General features: G+C 42.9%; 2 protein-coding genes across 3 annotated transcripts; both read right to left on the bottom strand.

The window, feature by feature from the left end:
* Positions 1-1174: 1174 nt before the first annotated feature.
* On the bottom strand, positions 1175-6967 carry LOC146983168 (butyrophilin subfamily 3 member A3). Its single transcript, XM_085784617.1, has 10 exons — positions 6881-6967; positions 4618-4690; positions 4065-4163; positions 3645-3746; positions 3420-3554; positions 3183-3320; positions 3036-3087; positions 2913-2939; positions 2290-2316; positions 1175-2201 (listed from the first exon to the last, which is right to left on the bottom strand). Exons 2-10 carry the CDS (start codon positions 4675-4677, stop codon positions 1642-1644), a joined length of 1200 nt encoding a protein of 399 aa, XP_085640743.1. The 5' UTR covers positions 4678-4690; positions 6881-6967; the 3' UTR covers positions 1175-1641.
* Positions 6968-9481: 2514 nt separating this feature from the next.
* Positions 9482-16966, bottom strand: LOC146983167 (uncharacterized). Of its 2 annotated transcripts, none has more exons than XM_085785429.1 (5): positions 16357-16966; positions 15752-15861; positions 13358-13450; positions 12905-13075; positions 9482-10658 (listed from the first exon to the last, which is right to left on the bottom strand). In XM_085785429.1, the coding sequence occupies exons 1-5, from the start codon at positions 16508-16510 to the stop codon at positions 10479-10481; spliced, it is 708 nt and encodes a 235-aa protein (XP_085641555.1). In that variant the 5' UTR covers positions 16511-16966; the 3' UTR covers positions 9482-10478. The 2 variants fall into 2 exon arrangements, with proteins under 2 accessions (XP_085641555.1, XP_085641554.1); XM_085785428.1 differs by having other exon boundaries at positions 10281-10658; positions 12905-13078; positions 16357-16643.
* Between the last annotated feature and the right edge of the window lie 51 nt (positions 16967-17017).

The following is a 17017-nucleotide window of genomic DNA, read 5'->3' as shown; positions in this document are numbered from 1 at the left end:
TTTAACAATGGCCCGTGGATCATTTATAAAATATTTTAAATGTTCTCTTTTTGTTGAATATTTGTGGTGAAAACAGGTGCCACGGTCAGCGCGCTCTGATTGGTTGCTGCTAAAGCCTCTTCAGCTGAGCATGTGGACTGCTTCTTTCCAAACCCTCCTCTTTTATATTAACCTTTATAGTTTTAAGTTAAAGGTTTTTTTGTTTGTTTTTTACTTAGAAAGTACCTACCCTTTCTTTCATAATGTACATTTATATTGGATGGATTATCAGGCTACCATTATTTATTGTGTTCCTGCTGTTACGGTCGAGCTGATTATAATGTTTTCATACACTGTCAGGCGGTTTAATCTTCACTGAAACATCATATTCACAAAGGATTATTATATGAACCATGAATAACTATAGGGGTGGCAGGTTGAATGATGGAAAATCCACACAGCACTTATAGCACAGATAAGTTGCATTCATCAACCTCTTCAACACATTAGGTCTCTTACTGGAAAGTGATAGTGTAAGGAATTAGTAACTGTTGTGTGAATATTAAATACAATATTCACTGTAAACTGTTATGGGAGTAAAATGAAGTAGTAAAAGTAAAATGCTATAAAATCTGTGTCGAGAATATGCAACTCAAACTGGATTTGATTATTTGATTAAATGTACTTACATTGAATCAGACAAGGGGTATAATGTCATATGCCATACTACTATGACATATTGCATCAAATGATTTTGTTATAAGAGACAATAATAATCCATTGTCCCATTTTATTTGCTAAACTACCAGGAAATCAAACTGAACTCATGTCATTATTCTGCAACCTGAGGTGAAGTGTCAGATCATTTATAAAATCCAGTGCTGGAGTACTGCCAGCTGCAGATTCTTTCTGTGACCTAGGAATATGACCTTTGTATGTACGCAAGCAGAGACAGAGCAGAGATGGGAGGCCTGAGAAAGGAGGGATAATAGTGAGCAGAGAGAAACAAGAGAAGATGCTGAGGCAGACAACTGATACCACCACTTTATTCACCCAAGATAGTGTGAACTTGCAGGGACCGGGTTTGTGTACACACACCACACACACTTCAGCTCTCATTGCCATCACCTTAAGATTCAGCCATTTTGTCTGTTCCCGCATAGACCGTACCCCTGCATCAATAAACAGACCAAAATTTAAGACACATATTTGCTTTATTTGTTATTCACATAGTGCATTCTCACTGCAGGATTAATATTGCACAGCGCATTACATAAAGGCTAGAGGCTTTGTTTGAAATGTATGAAAATACATTATGTACGTGAGCAAAGGGAAACATGACAACATGGTGGGTTCAGTCATTGACAAGTGGCCCATTGAGATGTGTGTAGTATATTGTCCTACGCTGAGAGCACCGACCTGAGTTAGCGGACGGGCTGTAGCAAGAGAGACTCCCTCTAGGGGGGCAACGTGATAACTATAGTGAAAGAGAGGCAGCAACAATCACAGTGAAGCAGTAGCAGCACAGAGCGTGGTAACGTACTGGAACTATTGATGGTCCTTTACATCAGGATCTCTGATTACAGTGTAACATAACCTGGTTTATCATACTTTAACATGATGTCTACTGGAATTGGAAGGCAGAGGTGACGGAGGGAAAATTCAACCCCAGAGACAGGACGTGGAGCAGAGACACTGGGTCTTAGCTGCTGGGGACTTGATCACCAGATCCTTGATGATCTCCACTGTGCCGAACAAGGGGAACAGCTTCTCGTTGAAGCTCTCGTTGTAGGTGTAAATGTGCAAGTGTTTGTCCACGTCATAGAAGGACAGCTGGCCGTGGTCGTAGTCGAGATAGATGCCCACTTTACGGGGGATGAGGCCCGGTGGCAGGGAGGTGAAGGGCACGGTCAGCGCCTTGAGCTCGGTGCCCCTCTCCAGCCGCAGGGTCAGGTACCCCGTGTTGGTGTTCAGCGACTTGAAGCCTTTCCTCAGGGCCGACTCCTTAGCCACGCCCAGTCGCCAGTCCCGCTCGCCGACCTCCACCTCCCAGTACTGGCGGCCGGAGCCGAAGCCCTCCACCCCGACGGCGCACCACCAGCCGTCGAAGCGTTGGTGGTAGTTGGGAACATCCTTCCTCTGAAAGCCGCAGCGCATCCTCTTCTCATCAGTGGAGATGAGCAGGTCAGGGTTGGCTGTGTCCAGATCCAGACTCACCTCAACTACAGAGAAACATAACGGTCTGAATTACCGGACGGGTTCAGAGGAGAGGACACTCACTGAAACACTGATTACACATTAATCCCGTACCTGCAGCATCTGAGATCCAGTCCCACACTGCAAAAACAGAGATGACAGTGAAAACAATATAATGTTGCAAACCTAGTATTACACATATCGCAAAACTGTGTTTTTGGTTTGGATATGTACAGTAGGCCATAGCAACAGTGTTTATGGACTGGAGAGTGGATACTGTCAAGATGAGAATGTTGAGGAAATTCAACCTGCAACATCTCCATCAGGCAAACAGCCATGTGAAGTAAAAGCATGTTGTATCCACAGACAAAAGGTGATATTGCAAAATAATTATCAATGCACAGAAAAGCTATATATGATAAGTGCATATTGCTTTCATCTATGGACTGGAGTCCTTATTTATTTGTTTAAGTGTTTCAAAATAATGGATGTTATTGTAGTGTGGTATTTTCTTTATTGTTCACATAGATGTAGCATGGCAAAAAAAACTTTCAGGCTGAAATGTTGCATCAATCCAGATTTTTGGAGCTGGAAAATTTCAATGTGTAGCAACCTCTCATGCTGTTTTTTGTGCACACTATCCACCTATTTCACAACACACCGAATATATGCAAAACTACAGAAATACTGCACATCAGGTTTTCATTATGAATGCTGAGCTACTGTATGTGGCTCACCTGGTTGGGGAACATAGGATATGCCACCTGGAAGGAGATAACAACACATTCATAGTGGTGTAAGAGTGTACAAATTTTCAATACACAATAAATTTCAACCTAATTCTGTTTTGATTGACAAACCAATATTCTGAGTCCTCTGCTTCCACATGAGCCACTGCTGTGGGATGGTGTCCTGCAAGAACACGCCAAGAAGATTTGTGTTATATGATACAATAAACTAATTAAGTGCAGATCACAATGTGTGTGTGATAACATGGGTCTTCTTACCTTATCTGGGCGCTGCAGCATTAAAGTCCACATGACCAGCTCCATAGCGGTCAGCAGATTGGGTGCACGGCCCCAACGCCAGGCTGACTGCAGATCATCCAGAGCCTTGGCCACAGGTTCCCCAGGCCACACGCTTCCCTGCAAAAATGATCAATGGTAACAACATGTAACGACTGAGGGAAAGAAAATCAGTCTGATCAGTCGAATGAACGAGAAACATGAACTCTGTGAACCCACCTCAGGCTGAGCTCTCACGTCTTTGATCCAGTTGAGGATCCCATTTTTGGCTTGCATCAGGTCTTGCTCATTAATCAGATCAGGCAGTTTGCCCTCATCCATCTCTGGCCACCCATCAGTCTGCAGGGGCCTCTTCTGCAGGTACACACATATTCAGTCACTGATCCTCTCTGAACCCTACACATACTGATGGTATCTCATGATCATTTGTTTCTTAATGAGCACCTTGCTCTCCAGTATGGAGGCCCACTGTAGGATGAAAGCCTTGCACAGAGGAGTTGGCCAGGTGTCATCCTGGTTCCAGATGTGCTCCAGGACCGCTGACCTCTGCGGGCGGGAAACAGAGACGGAACCATAAGATTGGTGAAAGTAGGTTCATCCCTGCACCATTTCTGATGACAGGCTCATTGATTTGACTTGGTATGTGAGTTTAATGTCCACTTTACCAGGCTGACACTCAATGGTCCAACAGAAAGATGATTTTTAACCAATATTGGTTTCTTTCATATCATGTCTGGTTTGATGGGTGAGTTGGTCTCAGTTAATTATTGCTTAACCTGGATACAGACAGGCCAGCCCTGAGAGCCTTCAATAACAGGCAGCAGGTGTTTATCTTGTATGCAGTGTGTTGCCAAGGTGCTGTACCTGACACACTCGGTTGAGGTCTCTAGCCATATCCACAACGAACAGCTGATCCTCATCCAGAGGCTCCCTCTTGTCTCGCTTCGCTCTCTTGTGTGATTCCTACAAAATAATGTCATGTTCTTTAGGACACTGCAAAGGTTCTCAGCAAAAAGATAAGACAGAAAGACATTTGGAGGACAAAAGTGCTGCTCTGCGTGTGCCTTAGAGATTAATAAGGTCAAATCAGAAAGCAGTCGGTCACTCAGCCTAATCAAAATGCACATTGCGGCTCTGGTCCTGTCAGCAGAAACAAAAGACACCCTTCCCTTCCAGCCTCTCTGCCTCAATCCATCTCATCAGCAACTCTCTGCACACTGTGGCTGTTTCTTGTTAAACAGAGCCAGGAGAGGAGAAATGCGTGCTGTCACATGGCAGGGTAAAACAAAAAAAATGTTGTTGTATCAACCGTCTGCTTATAAGCATCGGAGCGACCCACAAACCTTGCCGCCGGGAGCAAAACAGGTTTGCACATTAAACATGCAATGTTTCTGTAGAGTGAACCAAAACATGTTACCTTTATCTTGGCCGTGAAGTTTTTGGCCGGCTCCAGCATGAAGTTAAAACAGTGCATCATCTTGACAGAGTTCCTGCAGTGAGAAACACAAATAAATGTGACTCCAGATAATCACATTCACATGACTGTGTCTTACTTAGTCTTACTCTCTGCTCCTTTGCAGTCAAAGTAACTCGACACAGGACAGTAGATTACATATTTTTTAAATGTCTACGTTTTCTCCCCATCTACACGGTCCCTTTGCTGCAGAGATGCGGATGATGCGGACAATTCTCAGTTGTACCTCCCCATAAAGCCCACAGATTTGACCATGCTTCCTCCCTACACAACTGTTTAGTCGACATTAAAAACTGGATGTCAATCAATTTACACCGAATATACACAACTTTTCGCCGGTCACCAATTTGTTAAGCCGACTCAGCGTTCTCTTTGACTGCAACTTGTGCTTTGAGAGTGACATCACAAAGATTGTGCAAATTGTGTTTAGAGAAATATCAATAAAATTAGACAGATTTTTTATTTTAAGGATGCTGAAATCGCTGCATCTGCTTTTGCCTCCACGCGCCTTGATTACTGTAGCAGCCTTTAATCCTGTGTCAATCCAAAAAACCCTGAAGCATCTGCAGACTTGGCATAGCACAGCTGCTAGACTTCTAAAGCAGGACTAAGCTGCATCATCACATCACTCCTGTTTCAGACTGACCTTTTAACCCTTTATGAACCATTATGTTCTTTGAGATGCTCAGGCAGAGGTCTGCCATTTGTCACAGAGTCTAGGATGAAAATGACAGGCACACAGAGCCTTCACTATCAAGGCCCCCCCGGCTCTGGAACGATCTGTCTGAGGGATTACGACAGTCTGCGTCAGTGTCCGTTTATAAGTCATGCCTCTGAACTTATTTTTATCTACAAGAATTTCCTGATTTTACAACTGTGTAATAAACATTTGTGTTGGGGATGGCTTTCTAGTGAAAAACCTGTTTTGGTCTCTCAGAGGCGACACTGTCTCATCATCAGTCATGTCATGTAAATCATTGAACACATGATGGAGAGTTCACATGGTCATAAGGGTGACCACAACAAGTTTTTAAGTGGGTGAAGGATGAAGCGCCCTTGGCCCTGGCTGGCACTGTCAAATCCATAAATGATCCACTAACCAAGTTAATAAAGTCAAATTATAGCTGGTGAGATATGAGGATTGTGTCTGCCGTACAGGAGGTCACATCGGGCTCAGAGACCAGCAGTGATCATTAACCGGAGCAGGACCAAAGCAATAAAAAGCAGTGGGAAACGTGACAGGCCCTGCACACGTCCAATGTGAAGCCTGGGCTGCCACCCTCATTGTCTCCTTGGTCGGTCCCTCTCTCTCTCTCTCTGTCTCTCTCTCTCTTTCTGTCCTCCTCACTCACCTCTTTGAGTCATTCCCTCACTTTCTCGCCAATGCAGAGGAATACAGGGGCCCGCTCTGTCTTGCTGGCACCGAAGCCAGTCAGGACAACCAGCCTGAACAGGTTCTCATGCCAACCCAGACTAAAAGGATGATGTGGGTGAATTCACTGGCATTAATTAAACCCCTCTGCACATCCATGTCGCTAATTCCAACTAATGTCTATCTGCTGCTTCATTAAACACAACCACAAACTGTCCCAGTTAGACTGTGAATGAAGTTATTCTCATTAATATAAAATATATTTTTGCAGCATTGCAGCTCAGCCAAGCTCCACAAAGCTGCAACATTATGACACTTTTATATGTGCATGCAGCTGGTGTATTGTGATATAACACAACGTCCGCAGTAACACTGATTTATACTGAGAAACACTGCTAAAATGTCACATTTGCATACACACATTGACAGGATATCGCAATCGCGTGCACAGAAATTAGACTACATGGGTGTTAAGTAGGAACAGATTGGTTGGAGAGGATTTATTGGTGTCGTGATAAAACATGACCATGCAGCTTTTGCAGTCTGGGCGACCCAGTTCGAGGGCCAGCTGATGACTGCGCAGGAGATAAACACACACCTGCCGTGTGACTTTGCGGCAAATCTGTTGTTGTCTGTTGTGAATGCAGTTGAGAATCTTTCTGCACGTTACAAACTAATCTGCCCACTGCTGCGCGCGCGTGTTATATACAGTACAGTCACACATTTCATACATGTATCCTGCTATTGTCGTTTTTTTTTTTAATGCGTCCTACACAACAACGCAAATAACACAGTGTTGGGTCTTTTCTAAGGTGCAGACGGCGGACAGCTTACCTTGCTCCTCACAGGGCTGCTGACTATTAAAGTGCGGTTCTCTTCTGGTCACAGACGCGCGAGGAGTCTGAGCTGGTGTTTAGTCTGCGTGCTGCAGTGTCTGACCTTGTTTACATACACGGCGGCTCGGTCGGGAAGGCTCGGCCTCCTCCGGCAGTGACGAAGGCGACTGTGACGTCAGCCGGACACGCAACCCATGTTTGTGTGGTGAAGATGTTACACACAATTAAAGAGAGATGGTTTTTTTTTTCTCTTAAAACAGAGAAAATCATTTTCGTATTATGTGACAATGGTGTTGTGCTGTCTGGAGACTGAGATTTCTGAGGGGGAGAATTTTTAAATGACTCTAACCCACACCAATAGCCGACTTTAAGTTTATACATCATCATGTTATTTGGCAAAAAAAAAAAAAAAAAGAAAAAAAAAAAAGATTGTAGGCTATGGTTCTGGTTCTGTTTTAAAATGGATAAACCCCTGAGTCAGCCTGAGTTAGATCCTCCCACCAGAAAAAAAAAAAAGATTTAGAGATAAAGATTTCCCTGCACCTTTACACCTTGACCTAATTTCTTGGATTACATCCAGTTGCAGCCCCTTGCTATAAATCAGTGCTGTGAAAACCAAGGATGCATCAGATACAGTTTGTAACAGGATGTGATTAAGAAAAAAAAAAAGTAGTAGTAGGCCTAGATGTAGTAGGCTAGTGATGGAAGTAATTAAACACGGTGTTATTTGGATGATGATTGGATGAAACCTGAGTGCTGCAATTCTCAATATGTGACTCTCACCTCTAAAGTGTTAAAACTGTAAAAACAATCTGGATGAATGAAGCAGCATGCACGTATGTCAGTTGTTTCACTCTCAGGTTCCAGTATGTGAGGGACCAAGTCAGTCGGCAATGAGCACAACAGGTAGCTTTTACAAAAAAGGAGCTTTTATTTACCCAAAGTATGAAGCAAACAAAATTTCTCAAACAAAGGTAATAAAGGATTGGGCCCATAAAAGAGGTCAAACTAACAGAACTGTCCAAAAGCCCACTGAACAAACTAACAGAATACAAAACAGACCTAACCTACTGAACACGAGGGGAATTTATAGACTGGGTGATCAGCCCATACTAAACACAAGAGGGGTTAACATTTTTGCACACAAAACACAACAGCTAATTTACAAACAAAGCAAATCAGGATAATTACATCATTAGAATACACACAATCTATAACCAAACCAAATTAAATGACTAATTGTCTAAAGAAAATAATAAGATCCCAGATCCCAGCAGCAGCAGCACCAGTAACTCAAAGAGAACAGAAATTAGGAAACGATACTGAAACAAAGACGGCACAAAAGCTAACTAAATGTGTGCACTTCAAATAGAAAACTAATGTACTGTCATAAAGTAGCAAACTTACTTAATGGAATGTGTGTGTAAACAAGTAGTGTGGGTGCAGAGGGTTACTGATATTTATGGTTGTGTGGCCACAGCTGTGGCCATCACACAGTAACTGCTGTGATTTCAATGTTACACAGGAATTAATGATCAGAACCCAACAACGGGGTATTAAAATGTACATTATCTCAGTATCATGGACCATTGCAGGATTATTTCTGCTTCATTTTTCTGTTTCATTGGCAATAATGATAAAGAAAATGTAGTTCAGGGGCATTTTTCTACTTTAAAGGCCAAATTAACGGATGCTTCTACTGTCTCATTCTTATGTCTCTTGAATGCAGCACAGGAAAATATTTTAACAATGCTGTATATATCTGCTTTTCGAGTCTGTATCATCTGTATAGGATTGAAGTGATGATGGTGTTTCCAATCTGCACTTGTTAGACTGTATTCACAATGGTCGACTACTGCCCCCATCTGGCCTGAGATCATAGTCTTATGTGAAACATCATCAACACAGGAAGCCAATGGAAGTTCAAGTAATCTAATCACAGTTTATGTGACTGAACGTGAACAGAATTCAAACTCAAAATACATGATATAATCGAAGCATTAGGATTGTGTCACAAAATGGACATGACTGTGCAATCTGACATGTTAGTGGTCTGCCATTACAGCCTACCTGTAACATGTTGTACATAATTATATGTTGTCATTTTTTCTTAGAGGATTTTACAATGAAGACTCCTTTGAGTCACAATTTTGACTTGTGTATTTTTTTTTTTTTTGGATAGTGCCCCACCTACAAATGTTATATTTTTGTATTCATTTATTATTATATGATATTAATTTAATATTTGTGAAGTGAAAAGTAAGTGAATAAATTTCTCTCACACTCTCTCTCCTTCTCTCTCTCTCTCTCACAGACACACACACACACACACACACACACACACACACACACACACACACACACACACACACACACAGACAGACACAGACACAGACACACACACACACACACACACACACACACACACACACACACACACACACACACACACACAAAAAAATATATATGCATGGAAATCTCACTACACTTCTTCAACTGGCCACCAGATGTCAAAGGTCAATCTTGCTGAAAGGTCTGGCTCATCTTTATGTTTGTTTACTGCTGCTTCTTTGTGATTGTAACAGTCTATTACGTAGCAAAGCAATATAAGACTTTATTACATTTGTTTTCACAGAGACATAACGAGGAGTCACTTGTTTCTTTCTTAAATAAATATAGTACATGACAATGTGCAGGACAAACATTTTGCATGTGAATAAGTTGCAGAACAACTTTGCTGGATCAAGACAAAACACGTCTTGACAAGGAACTTGGTATTTTTCCATTGTTTTCATTTCACATTCACTCTGCTGTGGACTTGACACTTTTTTGGATAACAGAAGAGTAAAAATTTAATTAAACATAAACATGATTAAAGTATTACGTTATAAAATGTTTGATAAGAAAGTGAGAAATCATATTTTTCCCATTTGACAGAAAATAATAATTGGGGTAAAGAAAGAAATAAAAGACTTCTGATGAAACCATTGACAAAACCTGTCTTACTGTAAATGTCTTGTTATAACTTGATGAAAGGCACTCTCTCTTTAGCTCCTTTTTTTTTTCAAATTCCCCCCTCCCAGGCTGAACCACATGCTGGAGCAGTTTGACACAGCCCCAGTGGCGAACATGACACGCTTTACAGCAACTCATCACACAGGTCTCTGATAACAAACCAGGCAGTGAGGCCTGTGGCTGAGGAACAGCAGAGTAAAAGAGACGAGCAAACAAAAACACAAATGTTCACTTACTGAGAATAATCAGCAAAGTAAATAGTGGTTCCCTTTTTGGTAAGTTTCAGTCCTGTAGGCCACACATCTCCTCCCCCTCTATCCTCAACAGGATCATCACTTCAAGTGTTTTTTAACCAAATGTGACCTTTTCCTGTAGTGTGTGCAGCTTATTTTTGGTCACGCCTCAGCTTATGAACCAACATTAAATGTCTCTCAGTATGGACTCAGTCTTGAGGTATCTAAAATCATCTCGTATGAGTGTGTGAAGGATCCGATCATGATCTTCAGTCTTTGTTGTCATTTGTTGACTATAGTGTTGAGTTTCTTTCACATTCATCAGGCAGCTTGAGACATGAATCGGTGTCACACGGGCAGAACAGTGCTGTTAGTGTCCGCGTTGACGGGAGGAGGTGTGTCCGTCTGAATGTCAGCCCCCCTGTTGGTGTAGCTACTCTGAGGAGGAGAGATGTCCAGACTGGAGGAGAGGATGTTGTACGGCAGCTCCACAGACTGGCGGATACTCTCTTCGTACGATGGAGGAGGCTGGAAAAAACAAGTTTTATCACACGTTAGAGGCAAAGCTTCAGGCTGAATAGTGACATTACATTTTGTTGTCAGTGGCACGCAATGCAGATTTGCTTATTGATGCAAAGAGCAGGCCTTGAAGCTTTAGTTTTCAGACTTTCTCATCACCTTCTTAGAAGGCTTGTTAGCAAACAGTTGCTCATTTACACATGCAGATACAACAGATAAAACACTAGCATCATTTAGGATATTCACCCTAGCTCTGTTTTTGATTGATTGATCTGATTGATTGTTGGAAATCTTTATTGTCACCAAGGAGCAATTAGATTTACAGCAGCCGCTGTCACAATCAAACACATTAACACATAGATTAACACATAGATGTCATCAGTAATTTACAGCAACATAATGCAAGGTTAAATGTTTAACAGCAGATGGAACGAATGATCTCAGATATCTATTGGACCTTGCCTTCCTCGAGAAGGCCGACCTCCTGCCTGATGGCAAAAGCCTAAACTCTTTGTTTAGAGGATGCTATGGGTCTGCTATATGGCCTTAGTCCTCTGAATACACCTGACCTGATAGACCTGGCTGAGATCATTATGATTTACACCAATGATCTTTCGGCTCTGTTTAATATTTCCCAGCCTGTTTTTTATTAACTAGGCTGAGATTGCCAAACCAACAAATTATTAGTATAGACTGAACAAATGATGAGTATGATGTGATATTATCTCAATATAAAAAGTCCCCAACTTCCAGAAATAAAACAATCTTTGGTTGACCTTATGGCAAATTCTATCTGTATTGGCCTCAAAGGTCAACAGTTTTGTTCAGAATTGTTCCTAGGTACTTACACTGACTGACTGTTTCTACTGGTCAACGCTTTATGATAGTTGGTGACATGTTAGGTGGATTCCTACGAAAGTCAAACCGCATGTCTTTGGTCTTAGCAACATTAAGTTGTAGGAATGATTCCTCGCACAATTTAATGAAATTGTCCAGGACAGGACCATGGTCCACCTCATGGTCCTGCAGAAGACTAAGGATCACTGATTATTATCACTCTATTATTTTTTGGTCTCCACCAACTCCTCAGACCAAAAAATGTCTCTTTAGCTGCTGAATGTTTAACATGGTTAGAAAAATATGAATCAACACTGCTATAAATTAAGCTTCATTTGATAATTGATTTACTTTTTTGACACCTAACTGACTTGATAATACATGAGATCATGGAGAACACACTCAGGTTTTATGTCTACCCCCAAAAACAAGTGTAACATGTTTGTGTTTACGTTAACAATTTTTCTGCGCTCACGTCGGCCTGCTGGAACGTGTTTTCCTTTAATACGTTATCTTCCTGATCACATCTGGCAGATTCACACTCCCTGACTGAGTCCTCTTATCTTTTAATTGCTTGGGGACCCTCAGGCGACAAGAGCAACCTTACAACCCTGCCCTCTGTCTGATACATGCACCACACAGGCCGCAAAAAGTTTTACTACTATCCCGCCTCAGGTCACAGGACAGACAGGGGGAAATGAAGGGGCCATCATTTAAACTCTACTAACAGAGTCTAAAAGGGAGGAGGGGGGGGGGACCAGTGTGACGGGTTGACTGGGAAATGCTATGTGTGAATGTGCTTTCTGTTTGTGTGTGTGTGTGTGTGTGTGTGAAAGAGATGGGCAGTCATGCTGGGGACTGTTTAATTAAGGAAAGGGTGGGGAGGTCAGAGAAGAGAAAAACAGTAGAAGACAGGATCACAAAGCAGCATTCTGAGGGACTGTTTGCACTTAGGATGCAGGCTTTAATTATGTTTGATGTGCCTTTTTCTCATTACCTTGTTTGCTCAAGCGTTGGGCAAGTCAAGAGCTCAGCAAAAGATCAACGCGGTAAAACCTTGAAACGCGGCCGCCAGCACAATTCACCAGCAAGCCTCAGATGGGCTGATAGGGCATCCTGTTTAGTGCTCTATGAATGGCGTCTAATCTTTGAACACGCTCTTGTTACAATATTGTATGACAGCGTGGTCACAATAGAAAGAAGAACCTACTTCTCATCCATCTCCATTGATAGTGAAACTACACAGGAGGAGCCTCCTCCATCACATCCACAGTTTACATGAGCTTCAGCATTCTTTGAACCAAGAATAGGGCTCGAAAAGTTTCCCTCTATTCCCAAGCTTAACAACAGCACCTGACAGCCTTTGTGACTGTATCAATTGCTACGACACAATCCTCCTGATCCCAAATAAACCCCACCTCAGTCACAATGGGTCCATTGAGGCCGAAGCGGTCTGCGATCATCATGTGGATCTGCCTCTGGCGGTCCTTCTTTCGAACGCTCTCGTAGGAGGGCAGCCTCGGCAGGGGGGCCTCCAGTGTGGGCAGGCTGTAGCTGGAGGGCAGGCCGATGAAAAACAGCTGACCTGCCTGCTGAGACACAAACAGGCCCCAAAAAAACAGAGGGACACTTATGAGGCACAGAAAGAAGGGAAGCTTTTATATGCTGAGGGGTTTGTGGACAATCACCCAAATACACTGATACCCACTTGTAAAAGCCAGTAAGATGCATTACAGCATTCGCTATACAAGTGGGTGCTGCCTAATCTCCAGTACACTCTATATGTATTGTAATAGGGGACTGTAAGTGTGCTCTTATCTGTTTCAATAGTGTATACAGGATGATGCCCCTCCACTGCTTCACTCTCTCACCTGGGTGCTGTTGTCATCCGTGATCTGTGTCTGCTCTAGACAAGGAGATCCCACCAGCGTCTGTCTGCTGCTGTAGTACTGAGGAGGGGCGTCCTGTAAAACAAGCCGTAAAGACTGTTACAAGTGTGTAACCAAGCCTGAGTAATTAATTAACCTGTTTCAGTTAGAGGGATTTATCAGTTTATGTTTTAACTAAATGATCCGTGCTGCGCTGCTCTGGTGCCCTGTCTGCAATTAGTCACAAATCCACTAATTTCAGCCCAATTGACCAATTTTCATGCCTTGTTTAATCACTGTAGACACTGGCTGCTTCAGCAATACCATAAATTATCTAATCAATAAGACGACCACCCTCTGATTTCCGTGCCTCCTCCCAGTCCCACCCCGCCACCCCCTCTAAAACAAGACCTGTCAGTGTCTCACTGTATTAGGTGCAGGAATCCTGAAAAAAAGGCCGCCAGGAAAACTAGGTAATTGCCTCTGGTCTAAATGAGTCTCCTTTGTGTGAGGAACAATGTGATGTCCCACTGTGTCATCTGGGTCCCTAGGCAACAAACCACACCGTGTGGTCTTTTCAGAGTCTCTCTATTCCCCCTGTGACTGCAGCAGGTACCCTCTTAACGAGCACACTCCAATACACATTATGGCCTTGTATGTCATTTGGGGCGGCATTACAACAAAGTCAATTTGTTGCCTGACTGAGATTTAAGTGCGACAGGAGGATAAGAGGTGTTAGAGTGACATTCGCTGCTAATATTAGCACGATTCCTTCTGACTTAGAGGCGGCCAAAATGGGAGTTCGGCTGTCACACTGAGCAGTATTAAAATATCAGATTTATCATTTTCCCAGGCCACTTCCAACAATGACATCACTCACACTTAGAGTGACGCACGCTAACGACCTTTGCCATAACCCTCACATCATTTCAGAGGGAGAGAGACCGCAGTAAAAAGGTGATGTCAAAGGTCACTTTCCCTCACTGGTTTGTACTTTTAAGAAGCAAAAAAAAGGGTCCTCCGGACAGAGAAAGAGAGAGAGAGAAAAAAAGGAGAGTTGTCCTTTTGTCTCCTGCCATTGATTCAATCAGTGTGAAAAAGCACAACCGTGTAAAATCAGTGTTGAAGTCGGGGGAGGACCCCAGCGGCAGTGTGCCTTTTTCAACGCCACAACCTAAAGGAGATCCATTGTCCCCCTTGTGTCCCCAACACCCACAGTAGGGTCTGTCCACTATTCATGGTGCAAACTGAAGCAGGGAAAGGTATGTGACTATGAAGTTGAGGACATGAAATGTCCCACAGGAACACAATGAAAGAGTGTTTGAGAGTGTATTTTTTCTCCCAGGGAATGTGTAACCTTTACTTTCTCTCTCCTTACAATAAGAACTGAAACAACTCTCTCTCTATTTCCCACAAACATTAATTACACGTTGGGATCAGGGAAACAACAAATTAAATATCACATAATAAATGAAAATAGGCCCTGAAACTACAATATGGATACAGACTCTGGCACAGTGTTTACAAGCTGCCATGTCATGTGTACTTCACTGTACTGACCTCATAGTAAGGAAAGGCAGCAGCGCTGTCTTATCAGCCACACTGTGTATGGATACAGCTGTAACTACAGGTCAGCATGGACAGTTTGTACCGGTTGAGACGCTCCGTTAGCTCTTCAAATGGGACAACAGACTGTCTCCATTAAAAACCACAACTGAACGGAGCTTCCTGTCTGTCCAAGGAGGGCGACGGTGGTAATGGCGAGGGGGTTGCGAGTGGTCTCCCTGCAATCTAAAGATAACCCCGAAATTTCACCCCTGGGACTTACAGAGGTGAGAAACAAGTCAGGAAGAGGAAGCTGAGAGAATAGGCAACCAATGAAAAGTTACTTCTGTGTTTACATTTCCTTTACACACACACACACACACACACACACACACACAGCCAGTAAGCTGAAGTAGAGACACAGTGTGTACTGCTGTGCGTAAAAACATCAGGTCATTTTTTGCTTCACCTGCTCTGTCAGTGTTAGAGACACATTTCGCAGTGATTTAATTGCGCTGGTGCTGAAGTGGTATCAATATATGCAGTTAGTGCTAATGTCTGTCCAATTCCATTAGAGTTACTGTGGCACCATTTGTGGAGAGCAGCTATAGTTCAGCTGAGGCAAATTCATTGCCTGACAATGATCATATCAAGTTTATTTTGGTCCTTTTCCCACAGCCATGCAAATTGAATCTGACACTTCTTAATGGGTGTCTTTGAGGCCAGGTCCTCTCTGTCAGTGGGGTCCCAACAAATGTCCCGCATCAGGATCAAAACTGAACATCCAGGTCACTTGAAAAAAAAAAAAAAAACTCAGCACAATAGGCACTTTCTGCCTCTTTGTTTTCTTACCATATCTGCATGAGGCCCCTGATAGGAATGGACTTTGCAGCACTGAGGATCCTTGTGGTAAATAATGGACAGCAGCACCACAATAACAACAAAGAAGACCAGAGAAGAAACTGTTTGAAAGCAGGAGAGAAGGAAGTGTTAGTCACAGTTCATCACACAGCAACTTGCGGTCCAGCAACAACCTGAAACAGTAAAGAATCCAGACAGCTTTTAACAAATTGAATAGAGAAATAGCTGTTGACTCAGGTTTGATTGACAGTCTGTCTCTACACTGTGACAACTTAAAAGTAAAATCTCCCTCTACCTGACTATCAGGAACAATGAGATATAAAACAGAGCTGTTAGACTAATTCTACCATTATGTGAGTGCTATGTAGCAGTCAAATGAGCTGCAATCTGTCACCACATGTGGAAAAATGAAAATGGAAATTTCCTTAGCCTTATGACACTGATGCATTATGGTTAGATTAAATGCAAATACTGATCAGCAAGCACGTAGGTGGAACAGCCCACACAGAGAGTTAATGGCTATGCTTAGAATTCAGTTTTTATTTGCTCTGAACTCTCTTTTTAAACACCTAAGAGACTTTAAATGGTTTACTTACAGGACGCGGCGACCACTGTGAGTTGATCCGATGTCAGCTGTGAGGAGGGAAGAGTTGGACTTGCAGTTGTGGACATGTCTCCGGTGTAAAATGTTAATGATCCCTTCTGAAATCCTCTGGAGCTCATTAGCTTCAACACAAAGGCTCTCATCATTTGTTTTATTTCACATCAGAGAAAAGAAGCGGAGAGCAGCTCTGTTGTCGCTCCTCGTCATTGTCTCCTCGGTCCCCGCGGACAGACAGGATGACAGTCCACATGCGCTCTGAGTGAGAGTCGGATCTCCAACTCTCTCCTCCACCTCTACAAACCGCGTGACGTCGCTCTGGCTCTGCGCTGGACGGCGGCTCCGTGTGGTCTGTGGATTGGCGCTGTCAGGGGAGCAGCAGGCAATAATTTACGTGGATTTTTAACGTTGGTTCACCCGGGAAGCAAAAAAAACAAACAAAAAAAAACGTGTGCGTAAAATGTCCAAAAAGACACGTCTGGTTTAAGTTCCGTGCGTAATTTCAAAATCCATTTGATATTTCTTCCTATATCTTGTCTGGCGGTCCAGTTTAGTTGAGGAAGTAGACAACTGCCTCCTCCTCTGCCGTCTGATTCACTGCATCCAGACCAGGAGGTTAACACACTGGATGCCTGAGCTGGAGTCCCGTTACCCCG

Source organism: Trachurus japonicus, chromosome 8 (assembly GCF_045865225.1).
Source record: "Trachurus japonicus isolate A0001 chromosome 8, Traja_1.0".
NCBI classification, from domain to species: Eukaryota; Metazoa; Chordata; class Actinopteri; order Carangiformes; family Carangidae; genus Trachurus; species Trachurus japonicus.
The sequence above is the reverse complement of the archived record's forward strand: the minus strand, read 5'-3'. Positions and strand labels throughout refer to the sequence as shown.